This window comes from Homalodisca vitripennis, chromosome 6, assembly GCF_021130785.1.
Source record: "Homalodisca vitripennis isolate AUS2020 chromosome 6, UT_GWSS_2.1, whole genome shotgun sequence".
NCBI classification, from domain to species: Eukaryota; Metazoa; Arthropoda; class Insecta; order Hemiptera; family Cicadellidae; genus Homalodisca; species Homalodisca vitripennis.
Genome location: NC_060212.1, coordinates 122,965,272 through 122,981,741, shown reverse-complemented (window position 1 = coordinate 122,981,741; position 16,470 = coordinate 122,965,272). Strand labels below are relative to the sequence as shown.

Genomic DNA, 16,470 nt, shown 5'->3' with positions numbered 1-16,470 from the left:
GTTCTTTGATTGGGTGTAGGGTTTCTTCGGCTCGTTCCTTGTTCTTAATGCCGGCAAAATGGTCGACGAGATCGCAGCTACGCTGCCAGACAATGTTTTGGAAGTGATATTTTCTTATCTTGACCTTCACGATCTACGAAATTGTTCTTTAGTGTGTAAAAACTGGTATAGATTTTTAAATGACGATAATAATGATGTGTGGCGGTTACATTGTATTAGAAAATTAGCAGAGGAAGCACTCAAATCCGACTTGCTCTCCTCTGTTCCAACATACAAGGCTAAATTAAGAGCATTTTATCATGCGTGGAATCCAAACGACTGTTCAAGAAATGTTTATATTAAACCTAATGGGTTCACTTTACACAGAAACCCGGTTGCTCAAAGTACGGATGCATCGAGAGGAAAAATTGGATTTCGACATGGAAGACACGCCTGGGAGGTGATATGGGAAGGGCCTTTAGGAACAGTTGCTGTTATAGGTATTGCTACTAAAGAGGCTCCGTTACAGTGCCATGGTTATGTTGCTCTACTAGGATCAGATGATCAGAGTTGGGGCTGGAACTTGGTTGATAATCACCTTCTTCATAATGGAGACTCCCAGGGAAATTATCCACTCCTCAACAATGCACCAAAATACCAGGTAAGTTTCTAGGCCTATAAGTCAAGTAAAAAAATAACTAGGTCAGTAGTAGTAGAATAGAGTACGATAAGCAGACCGTGGTTTTTATATCGATTAGTACCATTATCGATACTTAATATTCATTTAGGCTATTGAATACTCGTTTATATAGGCTATCATATCAATACATGTATAGCCATAATCACAGTCATATTGTAAATTAAAATAACTAATATAGTAGTAATAATCTTATAAATAATAAATGAGCTCTAATGATAACAACAAAAAACATTTATAATAGGCAATATATAATTATTTATATGTTGTCTCGGTATTTATTTACAATACCGTGACCATGAAAAATGGACTTTTTTTCATGGGTTGGGCATTTATAGCCAAGTATTATTATCACAGGTGCATATAAACTGGGGGGAAAGTATATCATTGTATTATATTGATGCCTTTCGGCCATTATTGCATTAAGGATGGAAAATAAACCGACAAAATTTTGTCGAACAACACTTGGAGGGTTAAGGATCAGGGGCATCACGTGATCTGGGATTCGACTTTTGCAAGCTCGAGTTAATTTTTTTTCTAAAAGAGCAAGCAGTGCGCAGCACTGCGCAGCGGGCAGGCATCGTTGACAGGATTAACGTCATCATTTCAGTAAAATTGCCAGAGGTACTGTCAAAAACAGAGTTTTCAGAGGATTTCAAAAAATCGTAACTCCTTTGATTTTCGTTGCCGACGAATTTTTTCTTCACTATTGTTTTCAGGAAAAATTGTAGTTTTCAGGAAAAAAAAATTAACATACCTTTCCATGGTCACGATTTTGTAAATTGATACCGTTGTCTCGACTGCAGTATAATAAGAGGCTACCACAATAAAATCGTAGTAGGCTATAGGCTACTATCCTTAAAAATAGTAAAAAAGTAACTAAATGTTAAACTGTTTTGTTTGTTACATTTTATAAATATGCAACATAGATAGTTTTTTATATAATGTAATTCGTGTCAACATTTCTGTTTATATAGTTTAGATAATCATAAAATGATCTATTTTGGTGGTGGCCTCTTATTATAAGCCTACTGTAGCCATTGTCTCCTGTGTAGCAACAATTAACCATTTTCGAGAAGTTTTTGAAGCAATTTCTCTAGAAAACCGTACTTCTCTTCTGCACAAATACTTACAGAGATGATATGCAAGCAGGTCGGCTGATATGCCACTTTTTAAACTTCGTTTCAGTGTCCTTTACAAGCTTTCGACTGTCTGTTATTATCTATAAAAGAAAATACGTTTATTATATGAAAAAGTGGTTATAGTTGATACTACTTAGTTGCTGTTCAAAGATCAGTATCAGTTAGTTATATCAAAAGTTACAATTAAATAATATCATTTGTCAATATTGATATTAAAAAACCAGGTCCGCTTATCTTAACTAAAGATACTTGACTAGTTAGTAGTCTAGTCATTTTCTAGTTAGAGGGTTAAACTTCAGGAGGAATCATGAATTTATTTTTGTGTTGATATATCTTACTCTTAATTATAAGTAATACCTTTTTGCTTTGTTCATTATCTAATTTTACAGGGTTAAAATTAAAACATTTAATTGCAAATTGCCAATATTGTGTACCTTTCAAGGTCTAAATCGCCCAAGGTCTTAATGTGTTCCAGCTGAAGAGTTAAAGGGGTGAAGATAAACAATAAAGTTATGTATAATTTTAAAAGCGGTACAAGTTGTAGCGATACTACTTCTCTCATGTATCGTGGCAATTAATTATATCTGCGGTGTGTGACATGATTTTGGTCTGGTCGTGAGTTAACCTCATATTGACTGTTGTTAACAGCATGACATGCGTCTTCGCATAAAAAGAAGAATGTTAAATAGGGTTTTCAGCCTAAAAAAACCACTTGTTTGTTTATGTTTAGACTTACTTAAGAATAGTTCATATCAGGTAAACATGAATGCCTCTGGCTATCAATGCAACCTAAGAAAGACTTGCTGTAAAAAGCACAAATATTGTAAATTTCCTTAATTTTATAGCTTGCTATTACTTTGTAATGGTATAAGTTAAGTGCTATCATTGTGGATAAAAGTACTTATGAAAATAATTCCTACTTACTTGACCTTAACTTTCTACAATTATAATAAAAATGTAATTAAACATAACCATAACTTTTATAAATTGTTAAAAATATAAAATTATTGGCCAGAGCTACAAATGATTATTTTGACCCCTTTATATATTTCAGGTAACGCTTCCAGATCTAATATTCTAAAATATGTTATTTGAAGTTTCCATAATTCAATTATTTTAGAAAAAAATCTTTATTTTATGTTTACATTATACTGTTTATAACTTAGCTTTCCAAATGTTATGCATTCTTTTATGGTTTGACTGATAAGGATCTATTTTGTTATATTGGCTTACAGGTTTGGGTGGGAAGGCAATAGAGGTTGTTATTGTGTTCAGGTAGGTAACAGAAAAAGAATTGTCAACTAAGGCAAACCAGGTAGGTAACAGAAAAAGAGCAGAATCTGAAACCTACTCCTCATATAATATATGATAGCTAAAAACCTGATCCTTAATTCAGGTTAACCCAAGTTATTTTTATTGTTCGTACCCAAGCACAGGCTTGACTATGAGAGTACTTTTCTCAAAATTATAAATACCATAAATGTTTTGTTAAAAATGTTGTAATAATCTTCAAATATAATTTAATATATTGGTACTTTGGGATTATACCGACCACATCCAGACATGAATCGTTATTTAACCCTTTGAGTGCCGCAGCGTCTACATAGTAGATGTTGTTAAATGTGCATAAATTGCCGGCATCTACCCAGTAGACGATTTGTATTTAATTAATATCACATATAATTCATTTTTGTTTTGACAAATAACTTATTTCACGGCAATCTACAAGTTTCGAACAATCGATTGTGATTGATTTTTATTGTTCACCGCCCCCTTGTAGTTATTTGCCATCAGAAAAAAAAACAGATGACGCAATAGTTGGTCAGCTGCTACTTGTTGCCATTAACTACACAGTTTCGTTTGTTGTGTGTTAACATTGTGCTAGTTTCGTGTGTTTATGCTGAAAACTGTTGTTATTACTATTCTGCAATTGTGTTCAGTAAAACTTACAATGCATTTATAAACTTCTTTTTTCGTGTTTAGTGACGTATATTTTATTGTTGGATTGGTGATGAAGTAAAACGCAAGTTCCAATCAAACTATTGATTTTAGGTGAAGTAAGGTTATATTGTAGGCCTGTGTATATTTTTATATACTTTTTATATAATTAGTATTTTACAGTCGTCTTACTTCATTGAGTGAAGTAGGATAGTTATAATATTATTGTTTCAAAACTTTTGACAAACTTGAACAAGAATTGCTTTTTGTTGTATTTTGTATATATTGCAGTATCTGGTTAAATATTATTGTAACACACCATATTATGCATGATTTTTGTTCAGTTTTTCATGCTCTTTCATATGGTATAGCTAAAAAAAATTTTTAAAAATATTGTATAAATAAAATTTTAGTTCAAACTTGAAATTTATTTTTTTTTCATTTTTTAGTTTTTTGTTGTAACCTATATTCTTTTTGTGTAAATAAAAATAAAATTATAATATTATATGGAAAAAATACCTCGTTTTATAACACACAAACTAAAAAAAAAATTATTCAAATCGGTTGAATAGTTTTTTTAATATAGTTTTTCCACACACGCTTGCAAAACAGAAGGAAATGCTCCGGCAATTTATGCGTATGACTTGGGAAAATATGCCGTGGCACTCAAAGGGTTAATATTTTTCTTCTACTGATTACTAGATTAGCGTAGAACAATATTTTGTCAATATAAAACAGGAATTATCTTATCGCAAACCCCTCCCCATCCTCAGACAGAGGTCAAAGTCGAGCGGTCTAGTAGATAACGTGATTTCAGAGTCTCGCCGCCCGTTCAGCTGGTGCGTCGCTTTGTTGTACTTCCGTGTTTTACCCTACATTTCTCCAAACACAACAATTCAACAAAAACAAACATTACCAAACAAAAACTAAACTCTTTATTGAAAAAAAACACTCAAAACTTGTTTTTAGTCTTGATCACACTCCGCCACCCAAAATGCGAGTGCCTCCGGCCATCAGCGCGGGCTTCGGCAGCCGAATAGCTTTCCGAAGCCTGCGCTGATGTCAACAAAAGAAAGCATCCCTCGAGATAGTACCTATCAGTAAAATATCAAATTCTAGAGGGGCTGATCAGAAATATAAATTGAATTATAATGGAAAGGCAATCATGTAGCGTGCAAAAAACTTAAATAATCATGTGATGCCGCGCGGCCTGCCGTAATCGGGATTCTCGAGAAAGATAACAGCGACAACAATACCGATCACAATACCTGGAAATGCTTGTAAGTTTTAATTTTGTAATTACAGAGTTGTTTTTTTCGTTCTATCATGTTTGTTTCTATAAATTTATATTTTTGTGTTCTTCATACTGGTGTGGTCGGTATAATCCCAAAGTACCAATATATTTGACATTTGTTACTTTGTAATAGAAATAAATTAATCTTGAAAAGAAATTTTATTCTGACTAGGTTCTCAATATTCTGTTCTTCAATTTTAACACCTTTTTAACTAGTTGGTACTGAACATCCTTGCTATTTTTTCTAATTGGCTTAATACAAAGCCATTTTATCCAAAAGCAATGAAAAATGTGATTTCCATTTTCAGTATTAAGTATAAAATTTTCTATATATGTATACAATTATAGTTAAGATAAGATTAGCCTACTTCATAATACTCACATAAAGGATTCATATGAATAGTAAAACAACAAAAGCTTATAATTCTATCTGAGCTAGTAAATTATTGGGTTTGATTCCATAAAAAAGAAGCTCACAAAGTTAGTTATAATTTACGTGCAAGACTTAGACACTTTCAATGGCTAAAAATAGGCTAACGTGGCCAAAAATAATTGCAACCTATTCAATCTATATTTTTTATTCTAATATATTAATGTATAAAGGTGAGTACATTTACCATTTTGTTAAAATTTGTTCCTCGCTTAGAAAAGCAATCTATAAGTTAATCTTAAATTTATTCTTATTATTGCAGGTTGGAGAACGGATCCGAGTTATATTGGACTGTGACGATAATACTCTGTCTTTTGAAAAAAATTATGAATTTTTAGGCGTGGCATTCAGAGGTAAGTAAACAAGATCTGATAAAATCTAATTGTCAATTCTCAATAACAATGGTTTTCTTGTCATTAACGCTTAGGACATTCAAAATGATAATTCACTAAAAGTTATTTATTACATTTTGCTTTATTATTTTAACATTTTTCTTCGATTTATTAAATGTTGTACAGCAATGTTATTTTTCTTACTTTGTTTAACTTTAATTGTATATTTTACAATATTGGTATAGAATGTGTTTTTAAATTGTTTGTTTATTTTTGTATGAATTCTATAATAATTTTTCATCCTCAAAAAGATTTTGTTGGGTGGATATTTTTTATTTCAGGTTAAACGGAATCTGGGGTTTGTATCAGTGTTGATTAAAACAGCCTAAGGTTAACATGAGGGCTATCCAGAAAGTAACAGACGTTTAGAAATAAAAATTTACCAACTGAAATAGGAACATTTTATTATATACGTTTAAAGGCTACACTCTTGTGGCTATTCCTGTAAATTCAAATTGAGATATTTGTCATAACATGACACACGTTTTTTGATTCCAGCTTTGTAGAAATTTGCCACCTGAGATCTTGATCACTGATTAACGCCAGCGTGAAGTTCAGCGTCACTATCGAAGTGCTGCATTGCGAGCCAGGTCTTGGCTGAAAAGAGGTGGTAGTCGCTTGGTGCCAGATTTGAGCTATAAGGTGGATGATCAAACACTTCCAAATTGAAATCGTCCAAGACTTGTCGTGTACAATTGGCTGTATGGGGACATGCATTGTCGTGGAAACACAAAACTTTTGAGCTCAATATTTCCCTATACTTGTTTTGTATTATTCGCCTTAGCTTAGACATTGTTTCACTGTACCTCTCAGTCTTGATTGTTGATCCCCGTTCAAGGAAATTAACCAGAATCACACCCTCAGCAACTCAATAAAGGGTTGCAATAATCTTTCTTGCTAACAGAGTTAGGAGACATTTTCTTGGCTTTTTTTGAGAATGTGTGTGCTCCCATTCCATAGACTGCATTTTTGTTTCACAACTGACATGCTTCACCCATGTTTCATCACCACTAATAATACGATCGACAGATCATTACTATGTTTGTCGTATTCATCAAGGAAAGTTAACGATGCAGCAAGTTTTTGTTTTTTGTGATGTTCCTTAACGATTTTTGGAAGCCACCTGGCACAAAGTTATGGTATCCAAGCTTCCCTATATGATATTTATGTATTAAACTTCGTGAAATTTGTGGGAAATGGGAGAGTTAGGTCATTGTGAAACAGCGATTTTCATGAACTTTGTCATTGATTTTCAACATTTTCACCGCTAAGAACATTTATTTTATGATGATGATATATTTTTAAAGTCAATACATCACTGCCTTACTCTGCTTTCACTCATTATTCTATTTCCATAAACTTTAAAATAGGTTTAAAATATTTAAATAACAATGCATGGTTAATATTATTTTTAAACATCTAAAACTACTAAAGTTTGACTAGCTAAAAATCTGTACAACTAGCTCAATCGAATCTGTACAGGAGATGACACTTGGGTAAAACATGTTAATTACAAAACCAAATTACAGTCTATGGAGTAGGGGCACACATACTTCTCCAAAAAACCAAGGCAATCCATGTAAACATTGTCAGCATGGAAAATTATAGCATCATCTTTTTGGAACTGGAAAGGACTTCTTGTTGATTTCTTAGAACATGGCATAACCATAAATTCTGCGAGGTATTGTAGAACTTTGCAAAAGTTAAGAAGAGCAATACAAAACAAGCGCAGAGAAAATAAAGTACAAAAATTTTGTTTTTGCACAACGCCCGACCACATACAGCAAATCGGACTCTAGAAGTCCGGGATGCTTTTAAGTGGGAGGTGTTTCCACATCCGCCTTACAGTCCAGACCTTGCACCCAGCGACTACCACCTGTCTCCAACAAAGAAGACTTCGCTTGGAAGCAGCCCTTTGATGACGACGTGGAACTGCGGGAGGGTAGACTACTCAGGCAGCACCGGTTGATAACTCTTAGAAATTTCAAAACTAGTTCACCTCTGTGATAAATGCCTAAATTTGTATGTTGAAAAAAATAGTATTTTAGTGTCACTTTCTAAAGTATATATTAAATTTTGTTTCTTGTTTGTTTTTTGTTTATATCAAAAAACCTAATCTACTTTCTGGTTAGCCCTCATAGATTGAGATTTTAATGTAGGACCTCGTGATTTCATTAGATGTTGATTTGTCTGAGGTTTGGTCATGTATTTACTGAAGTTATACACTGTTGCAGGGCTACCGGACAAGAGACTGTACCCGTCAGTGTCAGCTGTCTATGGGAACACAGAGGTCTCTATGGTGTACCTCGGACCACCACTAGATGGCTAACACAGGAGAACTGTACACCTCAAACCTGTTTTCCATCATTTCCCCTGAAAAGGTTGGTGCTACTATTGTCTGTCACATTATAATTCTTATGGCTTATGAAAAGTATCGGAAGTTTTGTTTCAAGTTATCTTTATAAACTGTTTTGATCCATTTCGTATTATTGACATGTGTACGCTCACTGGGTTAGCCAGTATGTGTACTTGTTTAAATTAAGCCACATTCAATATAAACTTATATAACCTAAGTGATTACATTAGTATTAATTGTTTAATATGCAGGGTGTTTCAGACTTTTATGACAAATAATTAAATGAATGCAAATGATATAGGTTAATAACATATGGTCCTACTGCATAAATAAAATGTATTATCAATTTGAACATTACAAGCAAAATACCAATATTTTTCAGTAGTTTTATATTTATAATCAATGCTTTACATGCTAAACAACAAGAAGCTTGAAACAGAAAAAAGTTCATTTTAAAAGCCAAAAATTTACATCAAAGAAGGAGGACCATTACTACTCATTCATAATTTATATGGTGTAACTTGAGGTAAAAAAATTGTTTTAACCAAAAAAATTCCAACAAGAGTTGCAAAACATACTCTGTAATAAAAATATTAATGGATCATGTTACCTTCTGATGTTCCGTAATTTGGATCAATTTTAGGAAAAACTAAGGTCAGGAAGGTAAATTCATAATCCATTAATATTATAAAAGTTCCAGCAGTAGGAATGAACTTTAATTATATTGTTTGTTTAGGGTTGCAGTGGAAGGATCTGATTGCGTCACCTATCAGCCAGCCACATGCAGTTACGTCACTGCCTTTTGTACAGTACTATAGTTGTCAAGGTTTTGTACAGTACTATAGTTGTCAAGGAGATGCTTAGTCCATACAGTCAAATAGATTTGTTCTATTTTTTCACTTTTGAAGAAGCATTGTGTCAAAATAACAAGTACTAAATTACTATGGTATTTGTTGGAACATTAATCATTCTGTAGAGAGAAAACAATCCTAAATAATTATGAGTAATATAAACAGGATATTTATACATTTTTACTAACCATGAAGTCATTTTGGTAATGTTTAGGCCTACCAGTGTTATATCTCAACTATATAGTAAATCTCATTCGTACTCATGTAACTAGTCCATAGAGAAGTACAGGCATGTTGTGCAACTTCTTGCCGATAAATTGTTTATGTTGTGTTGGTATGGCCAGTGTCTGTGTGTTAGCCATGCAAGCATTGGTGTACAGTCATTGCCCGTCAGATTATAGCATTCTCTCTATGTTCAATCACAGCATGTCAAATTGTAGTTTTTGTTGTGTTCTCTGCTATTTGCTGTGACCTAAAAGCTCTCTGAAACTTATTCGAATTGTTCTATATTTAGTACATTATCATCCATGATAATCGCTTTGAGCTGCAGGCTTTCACTACTATCAGGACCTCTATTAACAGTTTTCATCTTTGGTGTTGTTACCTTGTAATATAATGTAATTACTTGTTCCCTACTCATAAAACATTCCTTATATCACTGTTTTTCAGTTGAATCAGCATGTTGACAGTTGAACTGTGTTAAATATATTATTCAGGGTGGGCACCCGACCAAGAAACTGGGGATAAGCTGGGAATTTAACAGACCAGGTAATAGTGAGGAATCTTCCTGTAGAACCGGGAAAATCTCAAAAACAAAGGTTGCCTCCACTAGTGAAGTGGAGTTTATCTTGGTTAGTTCTACTCCTGAGTCACGGCAAGCCTCCTCCTCCCAAACACTTAACAATGTATTGAACAATTAAAGTCAACCAAATGATCGTCTGAGGCCTCGGTCACTGTACAAGTGATACTCTCTAGGCAGCAGAGCGGTAGTAGCCGCGATACAAGCGGTGTTTTTATGTTTTATTCTGATGCCGAAATGGGGTCTCCAGACAAGATTGAACTCTTATTTTTTGGTGAAAATAGTATTTTAAAAAGACGTGTGTTTCATAGATAGTGTAAGCCTTAAATGTACAGTGTACACTCTACAAACAGACTTAGAGTTCTGTTCGTTGAATATTATAATGAGAGTTCAGTCTCATACACACGAACGCAAGAAATATATATACATTTACAACTAAAAATAAATCTATTTACGTTATTTATTAAATAAATCTTAGGTTAAAAAAAACAAGCATCAATAATTAATGTAACTTTATATATATTTACAATACTATAACAAGAAACACACACATTCATTCAACTTGCATTCAATCACCCTGAATACCACACTCCAAAGCCGCTAACCGCTATACCCCCTGAGCCCCAGCATCAAAGCCCAGACCACCCCAAAGTGAGCACGCTTATCGATGGCTCTGATGTTCACAGGTAAAACATTCCACAATCGACAGGCAGAAACTGTAAATGATTTACTAAAGGTAGTTGTTCAATGAATTGGAATAGATAATAAGGATGTACCCCTCCTTGTGCTTCGTTCACTTATCTATATATATAAAAATGAATGTTTGTATGTTTGTCCTTTATGGAATCGTGAACTATTGGACCGATCATGATGAAAATTTGTACGTATATGTATTTTTCCACGGAGAAGGTTTATAAGCTATGCCCATCCCTTTCCCGATTCAGGATTCCGCCCCACTGGTTACAGAAATACCCATAAGAAATGCATTGCAGCAAACATATGTTAACGTCTTTTCAAATTTTTAATCAGCTGTTCTTTGTAAACATATATTACACTTATAGTTTTAAAGCATAGAGTAAGCTTAAGAGAAACGACAAATTTTGTTTAAACTGTTTTTTGCAATCACTGTTAAACATAGACTTTACTATCCAGATAATACAATTCAAATTTGACGTAAAAATTCACCTTTAACTGCAATATTTATTTAATATAAACCATGCTCATGCTTGATCAGAAGAGTAATGCAGATATCATAATTACTATCTTACGTTGGCTACAAATATAAAGAATGTTATAAAATCAACCTTAGTTGTTTTTTTTGACAGAAGTATGGTTCTCAAAACTCCGTGTGTACATATTCTCTCGATCGAGACAACAAAGCAAGCTCAATCGTGGCATCGGAGATATAACTAATTTAATCTAAAATTTATTATAGTAAAAAAAAAAATTTACTAAGTAATATAAGGACTTCGGTTCTTAAGATTTGCGTGCGAAGCCGTGGGTAACAGCTAGATAGAGGCAGGAATATGGTACATACCTTCATAATACGCCCAAGAGGCTCACGATGGAACGACTATCAATTATCTCAGCAATGTTTAGAATGTGATAGAAAAAGAATAAGTGAATATAGTGTACTGTTTTCAACGGGAAATTGCGTGCGAAGCCGCGGGCAACTTTTGCAAAAAATTATTGAAATGCGCAGCAAAGCGCGCCGGGCCCGCTAGTCTATATATATATAAAAATGAATGTTTGTGTGTTTGTCCTTTATAGACTCAGAAACTATTTGACCGGTCATTATGAAAATTTGTATGTATGTGTATTTTTCCACGTAGAAGGTTTATATGCTATGCCCATTGATGTAACTCACCACCAGGAGGCGCTGCAAAATATATAAGTTATCAAAGCGCCTGCACATTGTAAACTACAATTACGAGATAGTTGTGTATAATAACCACACACTATGTGAAGGCGCTAAGTTTTTATGGATATTTGTCTTTCAAATGAATTTCTGTTTGGCCTTATTGCTTGAATGTTAGACCACTTTATTATTAAGTACATGTACGTGTACAATGGCTATAAACATACACTTTTGGCAGATTTTCTTGATAGTGTCAACAAGGTAAACTCTACATCGGCGTTGACAATATAATTCACTTGAACCAGAAGTGCTCATACAAGAGCAAAGCTTACAAAAAGCGTGCGAAGCCGCGGGGAACAGCTAGTTTCAGATAAAATGGAAAGTTGTTTAAAAGATAACTGGCACAATTTGTATTTTGAATTTTTTAAATTTTATTTATTTTTATTTTGTATTCTTACGCTTGTTTATCCCAAAAGGTCAAATAGAGTTCCGCAATGCTGGACTGCAGTCTTTCCCACGGTAGTGCTGTGTTGTTCTCTTCATTTCTCCAAATTGGATATATGTATTTTCTAAACATCACAGAAAAGTAAGTTCTTATGTATGCACAATGTTATTTCAACATATAGAAAGATCCAGAGATAAAAACTAAACAACCTAAAATAGAGGCAGCAATGAGTCATCACTGGATCTATTGCATATCGCTAGCAAAAAAAATTGCTAGACCACTGCAGCTTCATTGTCTTTCAAGTACAGCTGGTGACATTTAACCGTCCCTGTTGCACTTGGTATAAGGGTTAAATACAGTATCGCAGTTGTTTTTTGGTTGTAAAATAGAAATATTTGACTGAAAAAACAGGCAATATGAAAAGCGGTTTTGGGTGGCCACCCTGTTTATTGCACATTGTATGTTATATTGTGAGCCAGTAACTCCAAACAATCATGTTTACTAGTCCTTAGATAATAAAAAAAATAGTTTGGAAATATTTCAAATACAACATACAGTAATTAATGCACAATTGCAACAAAAATACTAAGATTAACAATTAGGCAGTTGGTTATGTTGAGGTAACAATACTCTGTTAATAAATCATTGGTTAGTTTAATTATCATCAGATCAGCTTTATAAATGATCAGGTTATAAATTGAATTAGTTATTTTTTTTATATTGTTTCTTGCTCTATACTGTTTCTCTCTAGCCAATGACACTTATTAGATCATTGAAGTGTTATAATAAAATATAGTGTATTACCTCAATCACTTAAAATTGCTTTATACAGATAGATTTGGTGGGCTTAAAATGTATGGCTAGGTAAGATACTTGCTAATATCCCTTTTGAGAAACAAATTAATGAACAAGAACAGAATTAAAGAAAGTAGCTACTGCCAACTGCACGAAAAGAAATTTTTTCAATAAATTACTGCTTAAATTTAGGCAGCAATTTCAGAACTTTGGCTTTACTTAGCACAACTACATTACGGAATAATCTGTGTAGTTTGTTTCCAAAGCTTTGACAAAGCACCAATGTTTGCTGGCATAATTTTGCAGTTGCTATAATTTAGTTGTGTTTTTACGGGACAATGTTTCATGTATTGCCGACTGTTACCAGTATTTCATTCAAAGTGTTTAGAACATGAATCTGCTTATGCCATCATTTGTTAGCTTATAGTTCACAACAAAAAACTCCTCACCAGTAATAACAATGTACACAACTATGGTTCCATATTAAAAAGTTTAGTTATTTTTATATGTATCTAAGTGTAGTAAGTACATAAACATACAGACTATATTTCCTCTATGTACACATTATCACTATATTTAATAATTAAGTTATTAGTTATAAAGTATTTGGTTAAATTATAATTAATTAACTATAAGTAATATATCATAGATATTAAAGATCGGTACAAAATCAGGTGAGAAATGTATTATGTAATATATAGTTATATCCGTTCAAGTAGAGATTAAAACTGAATGTTTATTATCTACATTTAACAGGTGTTACTGAATGAAAAATGAGCTTTGATATGATCGAGCATAATTCTTTTATTCACTGATCTTCTAGCCTGGAATATAGTCACTTTTGTGATGTATGGGGTTTAAACTGTACACTGATGAAATTGTGACACAGTGATTATATTACTGTGAAGGATTTTAGTCACACCTCAGTCACATTTTGTGATGTATGAGGAACAAAGTGTAGAGTGACAAATGTGACACAGTGATTATATTACTGTGAAGGATTTTAGTTACACCTCAGTCACAATTTGTGATGTATGAGGAACAAAGTGTAGAGTGACAATTGTGACACAGTGATTATATTACTGTGAAGGATTTTAGTTACACCTCAGTCACATTTTGTGATGTATGAGGAACAAAGTGTAGAGTGACAAATGTGACACAGTGATTATATTACTGTGAAGGATTTTAGTCGCACCTCAGTCACATTTTGTGACATATGAGGAACAAAGTGTAGAGTGACAATTGTGACACAGTGATTATATTATTTTGAAAGATTTTAGTCACACCTCAAAATCGCATTTTGTGACGTACGAGGAACAGACTGTACAGTGAAAAATTTGACACGGTGATTATATTACTCTGAAGGATTTTAGTCACACCTCAAAATCACATTTTGTGACGTATGAGGAACAAACTGTACAGTGAAAAATTTGACACAGTGATTATATTACTGTGAAGGATTTTAGCCACACCTCAAAATCACATTTTGTGATGTATGAGGAACAAACTGTACAGTGAAAATTTGACACAGTGATTATATTACTGTGAAGGAGTTTAGCCACACCTCAGTCACACTTTGTGACGTATGAGGAACAAACTGTTCAGTGAAAATTTTGACAGTGATTATATTACTGTGAAGGAATTTAGCCACACCTCAATCACACTTTGTGATGTATGAGAAACAAGCTCTACACTGACAAATGTGACACAGTGATTATATTATTTTGAAGGATTTTAGTCACACCTCAAAATCGCATTTTGTGACATACGAGGAACAGACTGTACAGTGAAAAAAATTTGACACGGTGATTATATTTCTCTGAAGGATTTTAATCACACCTCAAAATCACATTTTGTGACGTATGAGGAACAAACTGTACAGTGAAAATTTTGACACAGTGATTACATTACTGTGGAGAAGGATTTTAGTCACACCTCAGTCACATTTTGTGATGTATGAGGAACAAGCTCTACACTGACAAATGTGACACAGTGATTATATTACTGTGAAGGAGTTTTAGCCACACACCTCAGTCACACTTTGTGACGTATGAGGAACAAACTGTTCAGTGAAAAATTTGACAGTGATTATATTACTGTGAAGGAATTTAGCCACACCTCAGTCACACTTTGTGACGTATGAGGAACAAACTGTTCAGTGAAAAATTTTGACAGTGATTATATTACTGTGAAGGAATTTAGCCACACCTCAATCACACTTTGTGATGTATGAGAAACAAGCTCTACACTGACAAATGTGACACAGTGATTATATTATTTTGAAGGATTTTAGTCACACCTCAAAATCGCATTTTGTGACATACGAGGAACAGACTGTACAGTGAAAAATTTGACACGGTGATTATATTACTCTGAAGGATTTTAATCACACCTCAAAATCACATTTTGTGACGTATGAGGAACAAACTGTACAGTGAAAAATTTGACACAGTGATTATATTACTGTGAAGGATTTTAGCCACACCTCAAAATCACATTTTGTGACGTATGAGAAACAATCTGTACAGTGAAAATTTTGACACAGTGATTACATTACTGTGGAGAAGGATTTTAGTCACACCTCAGTCACATTTTGTGATGTATGAGGAACAAGCTCTACACTGACAAATGTGACACAGTGATTATATTATTTTGAAGGATTTTAGTCACACCTCAAAATCACATTTTGTGACGTACGAGGAACAAACTGTACAGTGAAAAATTTGACACAGTGATTATATTACTGTGAAGGATTTTAGCCACACCTCAGTCACACTTTGTGACGTACGAGTAGCAAACTCTATACTGACACATGTGACATAGTGACTGCTAGTCTACTATAGTCACGTTTGTGACGTACAGGAAGCAAAATGTAGACAAGTGACATTCAATCGCCGTCTCCATATCTTCTATCACGTTTGAACAAAATTGTTTAATTTTTTTCTTGGGCTTTAGTCTTAATGTATGATCGTCATATTTGTATCATAGTCTAAATATAAAACTACTTATTTATTATTGTAGGCTTTATATCGTACATGTTGTTCTTCTAGTTGTTTTGTTTACATGTTTGACAGATTAATGTTTTTACTTGATAATAGAACATGTTTAGCATTACCAGTTAGGTGTCTCATATCCTATACTACAAAAATGTTTTAGTAAAAGTGGTTTACGAATTTGTTAAGTCATTATTTTTCTCACAAACAAGAAAAATATTTTAATTTTGGGAGATCGACAGTGCCATGTATATCGGTCTTTCAAACTTTTTGGTTTAAAAAACTACTAAGATATATGCATGACTATCGGTAGGGAACAATGTATCAAGTCTAATTAACTGATGTGGATTGTACTGCAGTTATAGTTGTTGTGGAGAACAAATCTAATCAGTATCATCCAAAGATAACCATCTCCTGCTATTGATCTCGTTTTATTGTTATTAAAATAGTGACATTTAAGCTATTGACATTTGTATAAAGTTCATAGTGGTATTCAGACGC

At 33.3% G+C, this 16,470-nt stretch overlaps 1 protein-coding gene across 1 annotated transcript; it reads left to right on the top strand.

Annotated features, from left to right (window-relative positions):
* Positions 1–28: 28 nt before the first annotated feature.
* LOC124364895 (F-box/SPRY domain-containing protein 1) lies at positions 29–10,106 on the top strand. Its single transcript, XM_046820701.1, has 4 exons — positions 29–640; positions 5,743–5,833; positions 8,107–8,253; positions 8,965–10,106. The coding sequence occupies exons 1-3, from the start codon at positions 59–61 to the stop codon at positions 8,199–8,201; spliced, it is 768 nt and encodes a 255-aa protein (XP_046676657.1). The 5' UTR covers positions 29–58; the 3' UTR covers positions 8,202–8,253; positions 8,965–10,106.
* Positions 10,107–16,470: the final 6,364 nt, after the last annotated feature.